Here is a 21,991-nt window from a genome sequence, read left to right on the forward strand (position 1 = left end):
TATTAATATAAAATTATATTTTAAATATTTTCATTTTAAAATGAGAAATTTTGAGGATGAAATACAAATGAATTTAACTTGTAGGACGGAAATTGCAAAATTGCTCTATTTATACTCCAAAATACCCCTAACATTCATTTCAGTTGCAGAGAGTAGACGTATGAAGATGAACAAGGAAGAGGCTAAAATCGAAACCCAAAATCAAAACCCCAACTCTAGCGCGAACCCCAACAATCAAAATCAAATCCGAGGATCCAAAGGGAAATCATGCAAGGGCTGCCTCTATTACTCCTCCGCTCTTAAATCCAAATCCCAAAACCCAACCTGCGTCGGCATCCCCAGAACTCTCCAACAAGGTCTCTATCTCCCTTCATATACTTTTATTATGTTCTTATGATTCTTGGTTTCTTATGCTTTCTTTTCATTTCTTGATTCTTTTGAATTTATTTGTTAAAACTTGGGGGGAAACGGTATGAACTGAATGGAAGGTATGATAGTACCTAGGTACATAATTGGGGAATCTGAATTGGAAGCTTCCAAGGAAGGCCGTACTCTTACGGATTTCAAGTATGCTTGTGTCGGTTACTCGGTTTTCTTGGATAATAAAGATTCTTCAGCTGATAATAACCAGTCTGATAAACCGGTTGAATTACCCTTCTGTGTCGGTCTTGAGGTATTTCTTTATCCCTTTTTGGTTATTTTATATTCCTAATGCATGTTTGGAGATTGTGGGTTTTGGCTACAAATTAGATGTATTTCATTTTAGATTTGAACTGTTTGGGGATTATTGATTTTTATGACTGCATGAGTGCTAATCTGTATGAATTCTCTTATGTTCCTGCGAATATCCATAAAAACAAAGGTATTTGACCGCATAAAATATATTTCATCGCTTTATGGAATATGATAACACTTATGTGTATGTTTTTCAAGGACTGGAACAAATCACGAGCACCGTCTTAACAGTTTTAAAATGTATTTCGCCACATTTATAGAATATGTTGACACTCGTGTATGTCCTCAGTTAAATAATACACTATTCTGGTTACCTGTTGCTTCAGGTATTGTTGGACAGAACAGCTGCTTCGAATGACCATGTTCCTGCGAATATCCATAAAAACAAAGGTATTTGAAGTCATTTCATTTGGGTTTTTTGTCTTTTTCAGGCATGTGTGAGGAAACAGTCGTGAGTATGAGAATAATGTTACACCAATAGTTCACTTAAAGTCCCATGTTACGATAATTGGGATTATAATAGTGTGAAAACAAACAAGATCGTGAACAGGAACACGGATCTACATGAAAAATCGGAGGATTTCGTGGGAGTACATCAAACCCTAGAACCAATTGTACAGATACAAAACCCTAGTTGATTAAAACTGTATCATACTGCATGGGCTCTGCCTCTACCACAAATCCCCTATTTTCTCCCAATTTTATTTATTAACCAAGATCGCAAACTTTTTGAGTCTGGCCACAATGGAATTTGAGTCACAAACTCTAACATCCCGACCTCTTTGCAGTAGTTCTTGATGTAAGTTGTAAAGAAAATTTCTGGGTTCTATCTCTTGTTGCATGCTATTCATTGATGATATATTATAGTCCTAGACTCGAGTTAATCATCGGTTAAAATTCTTGATGATTACTTTTTGTTCAAAAGTTTTAGTTCAAGCATTTATCAAACCAGATGCGTGAGAGCAATTTCATTAAAAATTAGAAGCAGAGATGATGTAATCAAAATCAGTGATCCTGAAAGCTCCGAGGAGAAGTTTGTTTGGATTTGGTGATTCATTAGGAAAGGTATTCTGAAGAGAGGAAGATACACAACGGAGAACAAGAGAGGGAAAAGAGAAGAATATAAGTAGCCGAGAAATGAGAGAGGGAAACCTCGTTATTAGGTTTCAACTCTTCTCTAATATAGTGTTTCTTGTATTTGCTCACTTGCAGATAGTCATGCGATTCCTCAACCTCGAACCCAGAGGTCAACACCGTCGACAGGAGATGAATTCTATAACAGGCAAGCACTGATTGAGATTTTGGAACACTCTTAGATGCATTAAAGATTACGCATCGTTTCACGTTTCTTCATTATATATATATATATAGTTAAGTAGCGAGAATCCTAAATTGTGAGTACTGAATATACGTGCAGGTTTAAAAGGAACGCAGGCCTCGTGGCAACGGGTGTTGTCAAGAATGTGAATAAAATCGGAAACCGCATCAAAGAAACTCTGGACGACATTATGTATAGGCGACCAAAGTGAGAATTCTGAATACTCTTATGATCGTATGCATTCTAATAAGGAATTCTATTGTATTTGTCTTGTTTTTGCTATGGATTAAACCCCTTTTTTCAACGCTGGAAGATGAAGCATTTGACTGCTATCATTATAACACATTTTTGTCAAGTATACATGAAAGTAGCTGCTGCTGATGGAGCTTGTTCATTTCCAAAACTCAAACTTTGATTCGGTAGTGCGCTAAATTGTTAAGAATTTTGTTGTTTTTCTATTGATGGATAGAATATCCATTGCAATTCTCAAATAGATTTTATATTTAATAATATTCTAAATAGGTTTTATTAAACAAAAACTCATCTCTATATTTGGAAGATACATATTATCTATATATTATCACACAAGTTGATTAGCATGTAATTACTTCAAGTAATTTGCTACAACGTTAGACATAAATGTGAATTTGCACAACTAATAGTTTTATTTTATTTCTTATGTTATTTACTCTTTTCTTTCCATAATTTGTCTCTTATATTGATTATGTACATAATTTTAAGAGATATTTGACAAAGAGAAATGATAAAATTATTCTAAAATGTGATTGGTAGATTTATTTTGACAGCGTAATGAGACATGCAAAGGTAAAAAACGAAATGTAAGTGTTATTTGTTGACTTTTTTTCGTGGGAGTACTAGAAAGTTAAATTAATTATTTTATTGCTTAATTTTATTTGGAAAAACGGTCGTTAGATTTTCTATATACTAAGTTATTGTTTATTGATTAATTAATAATTAAATTTATCATACTATTTCAAGATATTTATTAACATGACTATATTAAATGATACTCTTTCCTTCAACTAACTGATTTGATGTAATTGTTCGACTATTCAGAATTAAACAAATTCAAAACTTTTGAGGGGTCTTTTTAATAAAATTTGCTAGTCTTATTAAAAATTAAAAATATATAAAAGTATAATAAGAGTTTACAACTATCTTTATAAAATAATTATATAATTTTGATATATTTTAATAACATTAAAATTAGCAATTTGGATCATACATGAAAAAATTATAAACCTAATTTAGCCAAAGGTTCGAAAAAATAATACGAACAAATCTGATTACATGGCAAATGAATCACAAAAGGGTTAAGCTATTGAAATTTATCGAGAATCATGAATCAGAATCAAGCATCGTAAGAAACTACCTACAACGTAAAATCGTGTATCCAAATTAATCAAAATGTTCATAACAGAGAATATCAATAAAATTATAAATAAGTTTCATCTTGATTTTTAGTAGCGTCGTCGAATTCAATTTTGAGAAAACATAAAATAAACTTATTGAATGGTTTTATAATTTAAAAGGAGTAGTTCTCCTTGAGTTTTTCGATTTGAACAATTACATTTGTAGGATATGTATGTGTTATCAATAGTTAAGAAAGATTACGAACATATGTTAATTTGTTATCACCTCAAATTATCAACATTTTTTAAAATAAATTCACTTAAAAAACAACACAACAAGGTTGAAATAAGGAGGATACAGTCTGTAGATTGTGTAGCCGAGCTTAGTTCAGAGGGCGTAAGAAAAACAATCATGACACCATCTACAAACTATCATGATAATTCATTTGATTTTGTCAACAAATCTGGGCCTTAGACAGATTGAACCTTAGCCGTTGCTAAAGCTTGTACGCTAGGAAGACAACGAAGATTGAGATGGTAAAGCTCGAGACATACCTGCCATAACACAAAAATGCATTATTCGGTACCCATTGCATTGCACCGTATATGTTTACAAGAGCTTCTGTGAATATACAATACTAGTATACATCAGTACAACATTTATATTATGCAAAAAATGAGCATGAAAGCAAAACTACAGGGGATCAAAAGTTCAAATCAGAAGGAAGAATTTGCCAGTATTGTCTTTTAAAGGAAACTTATGCAGATGTTCTTCAAGTGTCCTCAAAATACAAGATTTAATTGGATCAAAAGTTCAAATCAGAAGGAAGAATTTGTCAGTCTACATAAATAATATTATTTTTATTAAAATATTATTAGACCATTATATAATGTCAAAATCGGATTCGGATCCGGATATTTGGATATCTGATCCGAAATTTGATATCGAATTTTTAGATCGATAGGATCATTACTTTAGGTATCCGAAATTTTTAGATATTCGATATCCGATAATACATACCCTAATTGTGCGTTCTAAAATTTTATAACACGTGTCTTAATTTTTAATTCAACTTTCTAAAAACTTGACGCCTTTACCATAAAATGTTATAATAACCGTACCATTACCAAGTGCACCATTTTTTTTAATTTTATTCTGTGTATGTGATCATCACTGTGGTCCACTGAAAATGGTATTAGAAGACACTTTCTTTTGTCAATTTGTTAATGGTGACGTTTGCTCTAATGACTCACACGGCCCCATTTTAATCCTTTGATTCAGATATCTCGACAACTTGGCCTTCTTTTCGTGGTCTCAATTTAAAAGTTAAAAAAAAGTTGATTTTTATAAAAAATATATAAAAAATTATTCAAATTTTAAAAAAAATTCAAAGATAAAGTTATGTATAAAAATTGTCAGCTAAAATTTTTAAAACACTAAAATAGAAGTATATCTTCAGGTTTACCAACAGTATATATTCGTATAATTTTAATGATATATTATTATAAAATTCGATTATAATACTATATTAATTCATACGTGTCTAACATTCAACTCTTAATATTTGACGTTCCGTTGCCTTGGAAATTGTCAGGAAGCAAGGGCCGGCTGAATCATTTTGAACGTGTCAAAAACCACTAGAAAGTGACACTTTCAATGTTTCAATTAATAAAATAAAAATTATAGAATGATAATTAAATTTATATATTAAATTTATTATATTATAAAAAATTAATCATTAAAATTATTAAAATTTATCAAAAAAATTAATACGACCTCGTAATACTCGTTTAATGATAATTTTAAAATAATTTTATAATTTTTTTAAATTTTAATAACTGAAAAATGATTGGAATATATTTCAATTATCATCGAGTGAATTTTATCCTAATAATAGTAGAAATAAATAAAATTCAAACTTGTAATTTTAAAATCTGCTGCAAAAATAAATTGATAAAAAAGTCTAGAAATAAATTAAATAAAAACTGAATACTAGGAATTAAAACCCTACCTAATTTCCGAAATTAGACCCTGAAATCTAGAAACTAAGCTAAGCCCAATAAGAGTTAAATTAAACCCGGTTCAATCCTGGTTTAGCTTTGCTATTTTCCTAAACTCTCAAAAACTCGGAATCATACGAGTCAACTCATCCGATACCTTCCCTTCCGCTACCTCTTTCTTTCTTCTCATTTCCAAAACTTTCCGGTGGCTGTTGGAGTGTACGTCACCGGAGAAAGTGGGGCTACAAGCTGGTCTGTACTCGGGAAAGAGCCGACCGGACTTGTAACGAACCCCACAAGCGTTGCACAAGGTTTTGGCACCGAGTGGACCAGTTCGCCACTGAGGAGTCTTTTGAACTTGGCAATGACTACACCTTCGTTGGAAAGCGCTCCCACCACTAGCCTGAACGCCCGGTTTTTTCCTCTGCTTCTTCGTCGGCTGCTCGGAGAAATCGTTGGTCAGCTCGGTTTTGAGAACCAGAGCCGAAGTCATGGAAAATCCGGAAGAAGCACTTGAAGACGACGACGCCGTCGTCGAAGACGATGACTCGGAAAGAGGCAACGACCCAACCGGCCATGCTTTTCCGGTCGGTTTAGCCCTTTTGCTCCGACTTTTAGACGGTACCGGTGACGAAAAACACGGCGTTTTCACAAAAACGGGTGCCGACGAGGATTCAAACCGAGCTTTTGCTTGGCTCTCTTTGAAAACCGGGCATGGAAAGTGAAGCTCCGGAACCGAATCGTCCACAAACTGAGATACCCATTCAAGCCCTGCAATTTCTTCATCCTAAAAAGACCAATATATATATAATAAAAAAATTTGCATGGAAAAGAGGGTTTTATTTCCTTTTTGTAATTTAAAATAATTTATTAAGAAAATAGAAATTTACCGGTACAGATAATTCGTTGGTGAGAACAGAATCAAAGGAGAAACTGCTGGAATTCGAGTTGCTATCATCATCTGCTAGACGTTGTTCTTGCGAGAGAATAAAACCAGAATTTTCTTCGTTATCGAATTCTCCGTTCGTGAAATCAAAGAAACAATCGACGGAGAAATCTTCGCCGGGAACGGCACCGTTCAGGCACAATAAATCATCGAAAACAGCATGCTGGTTGTTCTTCTGCATGGTTAATTCTCCCCTTACACTTGATTTCAACGCTCTTTCTTCCATGCAGAACTCCATTTTATCTACACCCAAACAAACAAAACCTTGTTTTCTTAGTTAAATAATTCCGAAAATTACTAATTGGATAAAACCCAGAAATTTAAAAGCAACAGGAAAACCAAAAGGATAAAGGATTATATATATATTACAAAATTTAAATAAATTACCTGATACAGATGAAGGATGAGAAAGAGGGAAAGGTGAGGAGTTGGTTAAGGCTTGTTCGAGGGCGAGACTAATGCTAAAACTTTGACACACAGTTTAATGGAATTTATCTTCTTTACCGTCTCTCACTCAACAATTTTTTTTTTCAATTTGTGAAATTATTTATACCATAAAAAGAAAAGTCTTGTTGGAAGAGATTTGACTTTTCTGTGGTGGCCTTGTTTGGACCGAATCCAATAATTTCCATAAGATTTTTCTTTTCGATTTTTTCATGTTCACTGGATTCCTTTTGACATATGTCTTCTTCTTCTTCTTTCTTTCCCTTTGCTTCAAATAATATTATTTATGGAAGTTTTATAAATTTAATATATATATATATATATATTATCTTCGAAGATCACCTCTAAAAACTATTAATTTTCTGTTAATTGAGAGTCTTAGATAGATTCTTTTGTTCATTTTATGAATATATGAATATTATAATATGTGAGTTAGCTATAAGATCTCTTACATGTCCACATAATATATCAAAGTGAAATTTTAAAAAATTTACTTTAAAATAAATTTAAAATCAAATACACATTTATTATTTATATATAATAAAATTTATAAAATATAATCTCTAAATTTCCAATAAAATATTCTTACCGTTAAACGAAGACAACACTTATCTTTTTCTTTTATGAAGTGCATTTGGTATTTAAATATATTAATCACATTCGATATTTAAAAAATATATTTAAATAAAAAATGTATTTAAGATAATTTAAGATAACAGATGTATAAAAAAAATAAGATAACAAATATTATCCTTTTCTTCAATATATTTTAAAAAAAATTAAATATCAAATTGGAAGAAGATAATTAATTCAAGTGTCAATTTACAAATATTTTTTTCAAGTATTTAACTCAAAATAACGTGCCTAAATCAAAATCAAATTTTCAGATATAAAATTTATATTTAAGATAACTAATTCAAGTATCAATTTAAGGCACGGTATTGTTTATTATTATAATAGTTTGACGTTTCATGTTGTATTTATCATGACATACATTCTTATTATAAAATATCGACAATCTCTTATAATTAGATTTCTTTTGCAATAATTTGTTGATGTATTCAAAACGTTCATATATGAATCTCTTATATTGATTCTCTTAATCTTTTCACCTACGTTAATATTGCGTCTAGTTTTCATTTTTAAATAGAGAAAAAAATTATTAATAATTATTATGCTTTTTTTTTCTCTTTGAAAGTTTACACATATATTCAAATGAAGATTTTCTTTTCTTTTCACATATTTTATATTTTCATATTTAAATTGTGTTGTATTTATGGTACATATAAATCTAGTTTCTTTTTTTTTCTAACAAACAAATTGCAAATTACTTTTAACTCTAAATAATAATCCGTTATTAAATTATCTATTTCTTTCATTAATTTCTCAAAATTGACACCTGGCTTTGAGTTGATTTACAGTATTAGGTTGCTTTGCAGCATCAATTTCGGCCCTTTTCCGGTGGATTTTGCTTAACAATTCCCGCCTATTCCTTTTCTAATTTTAGGGGTTTTGTTGTCAATCGACAGATATCGAGCGTGTGTAATCCAACAATCTCTAGCGCTTCAGATTCTATATCGGACGGTTCAGGACTCGAATGTATCTCACGTATTGGCAAATCTAAGGGTTCTTTGATTTAGTGGCAAAATTGCTTGCCAAAAGTTCACGCATGCAAAGGTAATTGCATTGTGGAATAAAATAGGGTAAAATATCTATCTGGTCACTCATTTGTTCTTTGATTTATGTTTTGATTATTCAACTATTTATTTTTCCAAAATCATATCCAAAAATGCTGTTATTCCAAAAGCTTATTTAAAAAACAACGGAGAAGTAACTCTTAATCTCAATAAAACAATGTTTTGCATTGCTTCTGTAGTGAAATAGTAGATAAATGTTATTAAACATTCATGCACGAACTAAGCGATCTTAGTGATTAAGGAATTGTTGTTATCATTTGAGATATCGGGCTCGAGCATTACGTATGCAAGGATATGAGTGTTCAATACCACATGATTGAGAGTCTTTAAACATACACTACCTTATATTAAATTAATTTAAAAATAACATTTTTATTTAAAAAATGTTTTGCATTGCTTTTGTTATGAAATAATATTGAATATTATTATATGTTTTTATATATTTTTTTATATTATAATCACATCTATTCATTTAATATTATTTTAGATTATTTTTCCTTTTTTTTAACATTTTTCAGATTTTTTTTCAACTTCACAAATATTGTTGTCTTAATTACATTTAAAATAACGACAATATCATAGAAGTGTGATCCAAATAGTGGAATTTAGCTATACATGATGATAAGAACAACAATATAAATAGAGGACAAGTGGGGTAGATGTGAAATTGAACCTAGCCATTGCTATTTTTAAATTTATTTTTATATTTAATAATTTTTTTTAAAGTTAAAAGTGTAGTTGTGTATACAATTATAAATACAAATAAATATATTTAAATTGTTATTAAGTACGAACTGAGTAGCATCAATGATTAAAAAAATGGTTGTTATTCCTATAACTCTTAAGTTCGAGCACCAACAACTGCAGAGAATTTTAACGTTCATTGTTAAATGGTTGAGAGTTTTTATAATAAACAAATATTACTTGCAATAACTCTAGATTAATAAAAGAAAATTATTATAATCAAAATTAATAATTGTAAAATAAGATCAAAAATAATATATGGACCTAATTTAAAATAATTAAATCTTTGTTATTTTGTAATTAAAAATAAAATAAATAGAAAACATACATATAAAGTGATATGTAATTGTTATTGTATTTAAATAGAAAGATTAGTGAAAATAATACAAATGCATCTTTTAATTTCTTGGGTAATTTACATTTAGTACCTCAACTACCACTTTTATTTTCTTTTGGTCACCTAGCTATTGTTTTTTTTAAAATCATACCTAAAATTACATTTTTGTTTTATTTTAGTCACACATTGTTAAAAAATTAACAGAATTATTGATGTGACATATTTTTTAATTTTTTTTCAATGTTGACGTTACATAACATTATTTTATGGTGATACATTAGCAACAATAACAACAACAACAACAAAACCCTATTCTCATATGTAATGGGGTAAGGGAGAGGTGGGGTAGTAGGCTGTCCCTAACGCCAGATTGAGAGCAGTTTCCGTGGAAGACCTCCGGCAGTAAGATAATTAAAAATAAAAAATACAATGCATGCATAAATAAATCAATAAATACACAATTGAACAGTCTTCATATGCGCGTATGTAATGGGAAGTAATCCCTGCAAATAAATCTCTGCGTAAAAATCTCTGCTTATAGACAGAAACGTAAGTCCCGGTTAAATTTAAAAAGAGGAAACATGAAGAGAATGATATACAGAAGTCAGCGATAGCAAGCTACAATAATGAATAAAGTCAAATGGGTTAAATCCTAAACTAAGGTCACACTACTTCGTTATCCTAATTTTAAGCCTTCATAAATTCCAATCGAAGAAATATATAAAAAATAGAAGTCATGGAGATTACTATAAAGGCATTAAAAAGAAGACATAGATGCTACACTACTCGGGTACCCTGGTCTTGAGTCTCCATACTTTCTTATCAGAGGTCATGTCCTCGGTAAGAGCTAATTCCTTCAAATCAGATCTCAAGCAGTCAACCCACTTCCTCCTTGGTCGTCCTCTCCTTCTGGCTCCGTCGAGTGTAATTGACTCTACCCTTCTGACCGCATCCGACGGTTGTCGCCTAAGGACATGCCCAAACCACCGTAGTCTTCACTCCCTCATTTTTTCGGATACAAGCACCACCCCCAAGGACTTCCTAATTGCAGGGTTTGGTGTCATGTCACACAAAGTCCTACCACATGTCCATCGAAGCATTCTCATTTCTGCGGCCTCCATCCTCCTTACGTGATCCTTCTTGATTGCCCAACATTCTGATCCATACAGCAGCACTGGTCTTATTGTCATTCTATAAAAATTTTCCCTTAAGTTTTAGAGGCACCGTCTAGCCACACAAAACTCCAGTTGTAGCCCTCCACTTTAGCCATCCCACCTTTATACGGTGTGTAACGTCATCATCTATACCCCATCTTTATGTATCATAGACCCCAGGTACTTGAAACAATCCTTTGAGGGGAGAACGTGTCCTTCGATGCATTACGTTAAATTTGTTTTAACAGTGGATGACCAAAATGACACTAAAACAGAACAGAAGTGATAGTTAAAAAACTAAACATTTAATTTACCCTAATTTCATATCCGGGAAAAGTTTATTCTTTTATCAAATTGCATGTTCAGTTAGGTACTTTATCATCATCACTTACTACAACTCCACTACCTAGTTTTCGTATCGTATCATATTTAATGCTTCATCGAATTAGAAGTTGAGCAAACACTGCAAGCAACACACGATTGTTCGATGACCCTCATCCACATATCCACGATGGACCCCAAAATGCATTTTCTTTTCTTTTCTTAAAAGAAGGCGTCATTGCTTCTATGTGTGTGGTGTGCGTATTAAGTCTTATCATAAATAACGTTTTTGAAAGGATCCAACAACCGGACATGTCAACCTTGTAATTAGTATACCAACTTAATTTATGAATGTGTATATATACAACAACATACACATACTTTTGTGTTAAGAATGGTGAATTTCTAAAATTTTAAAAGTGAATAAAATAAATTATCAATAAAAAATATTTAAAATATATAATAATTTAATATTTTAAAAGAAACTACTACCCGCATTCTATCCCTCGGTCTATCCCTATATATATATATATATAAACTTAACACTGGGTTTGTGCAACCCTAGTCATTAAGCTGATGGCAGTGCTGTTATATAGCCCAGCGAAGAAAGGAAGCTGATACAAGGTGTGATACTGTGATTTCCATGACATAAATGGATCTTATTTGGACCCATTTGACCTCCTCCATAATCAAATGGATCGTGCTTCATCAACTATAGGATGAATCAACCCTGGTTTATAGTCTTCAGAAAGTGGATAGACATGTAAAATTCAAATCATCTTTGCAATCATTCTGTACTAATAAAAAAAATTGAATAGACATGATAAATAATTAATGAAGAGATATTAAAATTTTAATTTAATATATAATATAATATATACATATATATCATTTTAATATTATATAAATATATTTTATTTTATTTTTTAAAATATGCAATACTAATATAATATCATTTCATGTATAATTTTAATAAATACAAGAAGAAGTGTTGTTCGCGTTTGAATCAGATTTTATCGTCTATTATATGTGAACAAATAATTTGATAATTATCAACAGGTTGGTTCAAGTGGTAAGCAGTTTAATATCACTTAAACATGTCTCGAGTTCGAGTATTTGTGTATGCAAAAAATCTCTATTGGGAGACTCACCTGTCAAAATAGGTGCATGATATGGATCGATCTAGATTAAGTTAGAATAAATATATGGAACAAGGAAGACAATAAAAATACAATTCATAAAATAATTTTTTAATAAATTATAAATTTAATTTTAAAATATAAAAGATTTTAAAAGCAAGACTTCACATGGAAGCCAATTTTGAAGGTGGGGATAGTCATTCGAGTTTGGCTTCCTTTTAATTATAACTCCCTTGCCGGTCTCAATTTGCTTTAGACACAAGTCATCATGAGCAAATAGGAAAAGATGTTGCCCCTCTAAGCTTATTCAAGGTTGTTTAACTAATATATTATTATTAATATTAATCAATATTTAACTCAAATGTTAATTTATAATTAGGACGATAAAAAACAATATTGATTTTTTATTAGAACTATCATTATTTTTTATTAATCAATTGACAATATTGATTTTTTATCAACACAAGAAATATACAATAAAAAAATCCATAGATCAAATAATTAAGTTTTTATTCCACTAATTTCCACCTTATTTTACAAAATTAAATAAGAATTCCAGTTTAATAGTCAACATAAAAATAGAATCATAGAGGGTAGATCGGTTGTTTAATATTTGAAAATTCAGAAAACATAAACAATGGAGAGCTCAGAGAGTAAAATAGGAACGCGCGCACCATAACAACCTAGTTTCTAGATTCTAGCTAGTCTTCAAAACTTTTCAAAATCACAATGTCTTGCCCACGGCAATATACCAAACAAGCTCTTTCACTGAACCACCCTCGCCCTCTCAAAACCAAAGGCATCTGTTTACCGATTTCTTCGTTTATAGCTCTTTAAATCCATAGGGAAACAGCTCCGATTCTCCTCCGGTGAATGGACGCGATCCGAAAACAAGCTACGCGGCTCCGAGAACAAGTCGCCCGCCAACAACAGGTCTCTCTATCTCTACTATCTCCTAATTCAATCTCTACCTTTTTATTCATAGTTGCATTTGATCCAGGTCAACGCCTATTTATCAGCTTCATATTTCATCTTTCTCTATATTTTCTCTCATGTATATATATAGAGCTGTTTGTTTTCGATCTGGTTTTCTTGTTAATCTACTTTATTTCGATTCAGTGCTCGATTTTCAGCCAAGTGTCGGATCTATTTCCGTGTGCCTGATAGCGCGTCTATGATTCATGAATCGGATCAAATATTAAACTGAAAATGCTGAGCTATTGGATGCTATTTTATTAGCTAAATTGAAAATTTTGAAGTTGGAGGATGGAATTTGAAATTGGATCGGTAGTCTTTTTAAATTTTGCGTTTCAATCAAATGATGATAAAAGTGGAAATAAATGTTAACTGTTCGATTTTTCTTTTCCCTTTTGAAATCAGTATGAAACTCCTCAGTATGTTTTTGGTTTCAGATTGCCACCTACGGAGAGCGTTGCTTGTTTTAACTCAAATGCGTTACTATGTTATTGATTTTCGAACTTTTTTAACTTTTTTTCCCTGAATGTTACTTCAGGCTGTCTTTAAACAGTTTGGGGGATATGGAGGTTCAGACAATGTAATTACTGATGAGGCAGAATTCCAGCGACATCAGAAACTCGAAGCTTTATGTCTCGACCCGTGCTGGCAAGGTTGCTAAGTTGTTCTCTTGCATCAATTTCTCTCGTGTGCTTCTTCATTTACCTTTGTAAATTTCGTGTTTCAGCATTTTCAAAGGGATATTGTCCGCGGTGTTGAAGGATATATCGTCACTGGATCCAAGCAAGTTGAAATTGGCAAGTTGGTGAAGCATTTGTTAATTTTTAAAATTTCCACTTTGAATTCAGAGGAAGTGACTTCTTTGTTCTGCAATCTACATCTTTTATTGACTGGGACAAAGTTGTCTGATGATAGCAGGAAATATGGTTCTGAAAATACTTGTACCAGCGGCAACACATTATCAAGGTTATGGACGTGCTCGTGCTCAAATGGAGAAGGAACGCGGGAATCTGTTGAAGGCTCTTGGCACACAGGTTTGTTTAATATTTGTATTACTATAACATAAAATACTAGCAAGTTAGTTTGCTATGTTCTTGAATCTATGGAAGAAAACTTGTAATAGGCAATTTGGTGGCCTGGATGTGGACTATTCACTTTTGGCGTTACATATATATTTTTTCGTCTTTATCCTTAATTATATAGCACGGCATAAAATCATCTGGATGCTATTTTTAATGATTTGACTGTTAGGTTGCCGAGCCACTAAGAGCAATGGTAAGGGAGCTCCTTTGGAAGATGCACGACATCTTCTCAACGTTATGACAGAATGCGACAAGAAGCTGAGGCACAGGTTTTACAATTTAGCAAATCTTAAACTTGAAAGGCTGATTGTATTACAAGTGCATATTGACACCCTCACCTATGACAGGCAATCGAAGTTTCGAAACGCCAAGCAAGAGTGAGGGAAACACTTGGAAATCCTGAGAATGTCGTGAAATTGGAATCTGCGGAAACAAAACTGCAAGATCTAAAGTCAAACACGGCAATGTTGGGGAAAGAAGCTGCTGCAGCAATGATCGCTGTTGAAGCTCAACAACAGAGGTTGACACTCAGAGACTTATTGCTATTGGTAATGCAAATTTCCTTCTATGTAAAATCTTAATTTTATTTTTGGATGTCTAGGAACTTAATTTTAACATTTTGTTCTATTTTATCTTGGACTGAAAGGTTGAAGCTGAACGTACATATCATCAACGAGTCCTACAGATACTTGATCAGCTTGACGCCGAGGTATGAATTGCGCTACTGAATCCTTTCTCTATATTCTTTTGCTGAAACTGAGAAAAAATATTACTACCATAAAATTTCCTCTGTCTTAATAGATGAGATCCGAACGACAACGAATTGAAGCACCTCCCACCCCAAGTGTGGACACTATGCCTCCACCTCCATCATATGAGGAAATTAATGGAGTTTATGCTTCTCAAGGAAGTAATGGGTCAACAGACAGCATGGACTACTTTTTAGGCATGGTTTGTAATTCGGTCCTATGTACCATCGGCATAATGGGATCAACAAGTTACTTTAATCTGTAATGACCTACTAATTGATGTATTATTACAGGTTATGCATACGTATAATGGTGAATCCAACGTGGAGCTTTCGTTGTCAGTTGGTGACTATGTAGTTGTGCGAAAGGTTTGACATATTCGAGATAACAACTTTATATACGTATATGATTTTCGAGCATGTAGTGTAAATCCAACATGGATTCACTTTGTAAAAGCTGATGGGTTTTTGGCAGGTGACGAACAATGGGTGGGCGGAGGGTGAATGCAAGGGGAAAGCGGGTTGGTTCCCTTTCGGATACATTCGAAAGAAGGGAACGTGTTCTCGCGAGCAAAGTAGCAGAAGTTTTCTAACACTTTCTCTACTTGTCGGTGTCTGAGAAGACGATTTGGTACGTGCATCTTCTCTTTTTTTGGTAGCTTCATTGTGCTTGTATTCGTACTCGGAAGTTCGAGAATTTGTCACAGATAGAAGCTTTCTTCTCAATATGTGAATACATTTTACTCTCTGTCCTTATTTTCTGTTTTATTTACTTATTCATATACATATTCCATATTTTGCTATTATTTATTTGTAACATCATTAATTTTCTTTTAAAGTTTTCAATTTCAAAATTTTAATAGTATATTTTTTTAAAATTATTTATTTATTCAAATAAAATAATCAAATGGTGTACCCTAAAATATATCAACTTAGAAGCATATGTAGTATTTTTTTTGGGTAGAATATAAGCATGGAATTTATAATAATAAATATTAAAAGAGTTAATTGCATCATGTATTCTCAATATATGACCTATATTTTAAATGTTTCAATTCCATCCCCAAACTATGACTATCATTCTAAATTAATCCTCAAACTTTTAAACTTTTCAATTTCATCCTCAAATTATGACCTTCATTTCAAACTTTCTGAACATTCCAATTTATCTTAAACTATATTAAAATGACACAAACTTTGGTCTAATACGTGTACGTAAACATTAAGTTTAATTTTATTCAATTTTCATAAATTATTAAAATTGTATAGGCATTAAGTTTAATTTCCTTTAATTTTCATAAATTGTTATTTATTTAACTTTCATTTTATGTTTATATCAATATGAAAATTTGTTGAATTATTTTGTTTTTTTAATATTTATAATTAATCAAAATCTATACAATACAATACATATTTAACTAATATTAATGTGCAATTTTAATATTTTTATCCGTTTTACAAAAACATAGTAAAATCAGCTTCACGCTGACTACAAATATACATGAAGAGTTCTGTCGAAATGAAATGTATATTTTTAAAAACTTTTACGAGCATAATTAGAATACCATAATATCCCTTATTTTTAAAAGAAAACTATTACATTATTATTTTCTAAATATTGCGGCAGTCTAACACTTGGACAGCTAATGAGATGACTGCTCAAAAATAAAGTATGGTCCTGCACAAAGTGAAACAAAAGAATTTTGAATAATTATTTGATATGTTGACGGTGAAGTTTATTAATTTCTTAAGAAACCATCACATATCATTAAGTAATAAAACTCACTAGTTGTTAGGCCAATTTGAACTCCGATTAGCCAAAACAATGGCCAATATAATGAAAACTACAACAGCCTGCATTGGGTTAATTAAGAATATCAGTAAATATCATTGGAAATATAGACAAAAGGAACAAGGCATAGTAAACTCACCAGAAGTGGAGTGTAATTGGACTGACTCGGAATAATGTAAGATTTCCTGTTCAATTTTTTTTTTTTGGAAAATGGTCAAAATTGTCTTTTTAAGAATGAAGATATGAAAATAAAATAAATAAATATAAATGTAGACCTTTCATTCAGGACCCCAGAGTCCCTGCAAGTCTTGAGGATTGAATCTAGTCTGCCCAATGCTTTTTGTGCGTTGGGTTCGTTATGGTCAACCTATAAATATAATAGCCGAAGAAGCAGTTTCGGTGTCGTTAAACCCGGAAAAGAAAACAATACGAATACGGTTGCATTTGATGAAATTATAGTGGTTGGGTATACGGTGGAATATTGTTATCTGAATATCGAGAATAACTACATACCTTAGCTTTCAACATACAAGAAAAATCGTAGAAAGCACCATAGACATCAGCCATCGAGTTTGTCCGGTCGATGACTTTTGCAGTGAGACCTGAAAACATGACCAAAGACAAACTCAAGCCCATATTATTTTTGACTACTACATTCCCTTAACCAAAACTTGAAGATGAAAGATTGAATGATCACAGTTTGACATAAAACGATAAAAACGCCAAGATCAGGTTTTTATGATTCTATTTACGGAAACAAGTTTAAGGAAATCTGTAAAACCTCTTTTAAGAACTGTGCTAAGCTTCAAAGAAAACAATTCCAGAGGCTAGAAGCTTACCGCGCCTCATTTTCACTACACCTCTGAAGACTTCAATGTTGTTATAGCACAAGGCTAGTGTTCCAATAGCCATGACCTAGTAACAGCATGACATGAGGGAAAAAGAGACAAAGATGAGCAAATCAATATTTGATAGATATGGCATGCAACTTGAATGATATATTGAAGACAAACAGATGGAATACAGTCTCAAACCTGAGGAATAGCACAAAACCGAAAGATTGACGGAGTGCGTAAAGCAGACATGTACTTCATGCAATCATCCACATGGATTAAAGTATTAGTGATCATGTCATTCAAGCACTGCACTGCCTTGACTGAGTTTTCCTCGTATTTCAAGTCCTATGGAAAATAATACACATTTATAAGTTACTTGAACAAAATTTAGTTACAGGTTCATCTGGAACTTAGGATAGAAGGTGCAACAGAGGCATACCTCGAGTTTGTTGACATATTTACTCCAAATCTCGCGAGGCCAAAACATTCGCGACTTTGGTATCTCATTAATATCCTCTAAATAATCTCGGATAATATTCGTTTTCTGCCATTTTGTTAGATCCAGAACACACAGTTTTAGAATCATGTCTTCAAACAACTGCCGAAATGCATGCATAAGAAATGTTGCTTCATTCATATATCAGAGCAATACCTGAAGAAATAAACCCATTGAATTGGAGAGAGAATCTGGAGCCAAATCTTCCGCTCCGCAGGCATGGAAAAGTTTGGAAAGACCTAACCCAACAAGTCCTGCTACATAGTGACAATACTCATCATAGTCATCAACCGTTTCAACCTGCAGCAAAACACAAGTTCCCGGGATCGTATAAAAGATAATATATATACATATTTTTGTTCAAGTATATAATATAATATGAAGACATTTAAGAGTTGTATTCTTGCATGCATATTGAACAGATCAAGTCCTGCTACATAGTGGCTAAGCTTGAGAGATCAAGTTCATATATATGGCAAGAGACAATCCAGAAGAGATCAACCAGATTTCAATAATGCAAGCATGACAAACCTCCTTGCAAATGAATTTTGCCATCCCTGCACCCATTCTTTTCGTAATGTCCTCGATAGCCTCCTGATAACTGCAGAATCAGTTGAGAATTATAGATTTTCTCTCTCTCTTTTGGGTCAAAATCCACAAGCAAAAACAACTTGAACCACTTATCTAAGATACCCTAGTTATGAGATAAAGACATAAAATAAATAAAGTAACATATACAAATCAGCATCACATTGAAATCTTCATAAACAAGGAAGATCTAGTAAAAAGTTTAAATAACCGACCCTTTATCGAGCTCCAGAAAAGCAGTAGATACATGATGAAACTGGTCCATAAGAACTTTGTAGTTCTTTGTACCACCTGAAAAAAGAGATAAAGCTATATAAGCAAACAAACCGGGATTCATTAACCAGTAAAGTTTCCTGCAATAAAATTAGCCCGACTCCGGTGCTATATTGCTACTCCACATAAATTCGAGAACCCTCCTTTGAAGGAGAAAAAAATTTCCAGATGCTCACATGAAAAGTGCCAGTCGCTATTGTATATATGACGATAAAAGTCTTTGAGAATAGGAACTTTGACATATGTTGCTACACTAGTGTCATCCTCTGCAAGAAAAAAGAAAAAAAATCAGTGCAGATCAACACTTGAATGTAATTCTCTAAAGAGGTGAGAACAAAACTTAGCTTATTATCGAACAACTCGAAAAGGAAATGCATAATATTAATATCATTGAAGAAAAGGGAAATAAAGGGTTGAAAGACAATGAACAAACCAACAGTATCAAGTGCTCGAAGAACCAAATAGAATATGCAGACCTGCAAAATCACAAACATGGAAAATCAAAGAACCGGATTGAACAACAATTAATCTAATCTTAAGGATTATTAATACCCACAATAAATTTACGAAATCAGACGACACCATATGAAATTCAAAGAGTTTTTGCTTACGGCGTTTCTAAGCTCGGTGTCGAGCTGTTGAATAACGAGGGCGAAACTACGAGAGACTTTGTGAAGCATGGAGAAACAAAAGGCCCAGTGAGGCTCCGACGGGATCTGTTTCTCGGCATGCCTCGAAGCCATTTTCAGCTTCAACAATGGATAGAAATCATCTGGGTGTTTCACAAGCGCTCCCACACTCCCCATAAGTGAAGATTTGTTTTCAAATCAGATCCAAAACAACAGAACGAAATCTGGGTATATGGAGAAACAAATGGTTGTTTGGATTTCTGAGGGGAAATGCTAATCGGGTGTCTTTATAGTTTCATTGAAATGATGCTTGGTTTTGGCCTACTTTGCTACCTAAACAGATTTCAAATTTGATTTTTGGGTCTATTATTGGTTTTCTACCTAATTTTGATGATCCTATTGGCATAAAGCGTGTGGCTCTGAAAGTGTTGAAAATGGGGATTTATTTATACAATATTTTGGACTTTCTAGCTGTCTAGAAATTCAATCTTTTCAGCAATTATACACTTCAGGAATTTAGGGGCGATTGTCACATCAAGTTAAATTGAGTTGACTTAAAAACAATTAAATTAAGTTTATAGGTTATATTTTTATAACTCAAATTTAAATTAAATTTATAAAATTTTAGTAGAGTAAGTCGAATTTTCAAATTTAATAAATTATAACTTGTAGTTAATTTGGATAGAAAAAATTAAAATTTCAAGTTGAAACATGTTTTTCTTACCCCTATCGTGCATACTATTTATAGGTGTATTTGGATTACAATATTAGATGCCTTTTTATTTTATTTTATAAAATTTTAAATTTTTTCGCTTTTTTTTTTTAATTTATTAAGTGGATTCACGGGTTAAAAATAGTTTTATTCTCTTTAGAGATCTTAAGTTGTATAAAATAAAATAAATATATTATTTAAAAAGATTTTATTCATTGATCTAGCGAAAAGAGACATTAAATCTAGTAGGGTGCGTTTGGTTCCCGAAATGTAAGATTACCAGTGGGAATAAAAGATTACTAGGAATAAGATTACTGAGAATGTTGTATTTTGTGTTTGGTTGGTTTAGCAGGAATGTAAGATTATCATGTTTGGTTAAAGGAATAAAAGATTATTGAATATATATTTGATCAAATTGTCCTTATTATATATTTGTATAATATTATAAATTGTAAAATATTTATATATTTTAAAAAAAAAATAAATTCATAATATTTATATAATTTTTTTACAAAATTAAAAATATAAAAAAGATTTAATGAAAAGGTAAAAAAAATTAACCCTGAACTTTATATAAAATTTTAATTATAGATTTTTTTTGTAAATCTAAAATAATTTAAGGATAAATTTGTAATTTAAGGGCATTTTAGTCAAAAACGCCGGTAATGTTATAATACATAAGGGAAGGGAGGTAATGACATTCTGGGTAATATACTCCAAAAATCTACTATTGGTAATAAAACATTACCGGAAATGAGATTTCCGGCCAACCAAACATGGGAATGTGGGATTCACATCCCATAGGAATCCACAATCCTTGAACCAAACACCCGTTAAAAATTCAAATCCTGTCATAATTAATAAAATAAATTGAATTGGAGCAAAATAATGTTCAATCTAGATTAATCAATCTTAAAGACAAAATTATTATAGATATAAAAGAAAATTAATGATAATAAATGTAATATATATATTTTATAATCTTTTGATATATTAAACACATATATATATATTAATTAATTAATTAATTAATTAAATATAGATCATTATACCAAATATATATATATATATATACACAAAACTTTATCTTTGAACTTTTTTTCTTAATATATATTAATACCAAATTTAATAATTTTCTTAATTTGATCCGCGTATTAAGAATTTCATTGTGACGTGACATTAAAATTAAGAATAATTTATATACTTCTAAAATTTTAAGTGATAATGTTGTATAATTTAATAAAATCACGTCATCACACCGTAATAAAATCCAAGTTTGAAAGAGGGACAAATTAAAATTTTTATCAAATTCCGGGACTATTGTACACTAAAAATTAAAGGAGTAAATATCATTTTATCCCTTTTATTTTTTATTTTTTTAATAGCTTGAATTGATTGTAGAGTAGTATATATTTTTAAAAAATAATTAATTAAAAATATACATATTATTTAAATATAATTACTCAAACTCAAAACTCAAAACTTAAAACTTAAAGGGGGGATAACATTAATTATCCAAACAAGCCCTAATAGTATTCAAGCTTGTTTCATATGTATAAGTGTCATTAGCAATATAATACTGTAAACTTTTATTTTTTTCATTGAATTTAATATATTAAATTTTTTATCACTCCACCATTAAATAGTTAAC

General features: G+C 31.4%; 3 protein-coding genes and 1 pseudogene across 6 annotated transcripts; 2 read left to right on the forward strand and 2 right to left on the reverse strand.

Moving 5' to 3' along the window:
* Positions 1-124: 124 nt before the first annotated feature.
* On the forward strand, positions 125-2,509 carry LOC120214800. 2 transcript variants are annotated; one of them, XM_039212606.1, is made up of 6 exons: positions 125-356; positions 498-673; positions 1,062-1,125; positions 1,948-2,017; positions 2,153-2,296; positions 2,377-2,509. In XM_039212606.1, the coding sequence occupies exons 1-5, from the start codon at positions 161-163 to the stop codon at positions 2,262-2,264; spliced, it is 618 nt and encodes a 205-aa protein (XP_039068537.1). In that variant the 5' UTR covers positions 125-160; the 3' UTR covers positions 2,265-2,296; positions 2,377-2,509. The 2 variants fall into 2 exon arrangements, with proteins under 2 accessions (XP_039068537.1, XP_039068538.1); XM_039212607.1 differs by having other exon boundaries at positions 2,153-2,291; positions 2,372-2,509.
* A 2,863-nt stretch (positions 2,510-5,372) lies between these two features.
* On the reverse strand, positions 5,373-6,875 carry LOC120214803 (GATA transcription factor 5-like). Of its 2 annotated transcripts, none has more exons than XM_039212609.1 (3): positions 6,761-6,875; positions 6,318-6,616; positions 5,373-6,214 (listed from the first exon to the last, which is right to left on the reverse strand). In XM_039212609.1, exons 2-3 carry the CDS (start codon positions 6,609-6,611, stop codon positions 5,546-5,548), a joined length of 963 nt encoding a protein of 320 aa, XP_039068540.1. In that variant the 5' UTR covers positions 6,612-6,616; positions 6,761-6,875; the 3' UTR covers positions 5,373-5,545. The 2 variants fall into 2 exon arrangements, with proteins under 2 accessions (XP_039068540.1, XP_039068539.1); XM_039212608.1 differs by having other exon boundaries at positions 6,318-6,613; positions 6,760-6,860.
* A 6,087-nt stretch (positions 6,876-12,962) lies between these two features.
* LOC120214749 lies at positions 12,963-15,622 on the forward strand (annotated as a pseudogene).
* A 904-nt stretch (positions 15,623-16,526) lies between these two features.
* LOC120214804 (squalene synthase 2-like) lies at positions 16,527-19,989 on the reverse strand. 2 transcript variants are annotated; one of them, XM_039212611.1, is made up of 14 exons: positions 19,611-19,989; positions 19,433-19,475; positions 19,176-19,265; positions 18,942-19,017; positions 18,670-18,739; positions 18,295-18,438; positions 18,082-18,186; positions 17,841-17,987; positions 17,646-17,721; positions 17,320-17,408; positions 17,082-17,173; positions 16,946-16,991; positions 16,801-16,868; positions 16,527-16,692 (listed from the first exon to the last, which is right to left on the reverse strand). In XM_039212611.1, coding segments are annotated over exons 1-14 (1,242 nt in total). In that variant the 5' UTR covers positions 19,806-19,989; the 3' UTR covers positions 16,527-16,691. The 2 variants fall into 2 exon arrangements, with proteins under 2 accessions (XP_039068542.1, XP_039068541.1); XM_039212610.1 differs by having other exon boundaries at positions 16,797-16,868.
* Positions 19,990-21,991: the final 2,002 nt, after the last annotated feature.

Source organism: Hibiscus syriacus, unplaced genomic scaffold (assembly GCF_006381635.1).
Source record: "Hibiscus syriacus cultivar Baekdansim isolate YM2019G1 unplaced genomic scaffold, ASM638163v2 tig00110108_pilon, whole genome shotgun sequence".
NCBI classification, from domain to species: Eukaryota; Viridiplantae; Streptophyta; class Magnoliopsida; order Malvales; family Malvaceae; genus Hibiscus; species Hibiscus syriacus.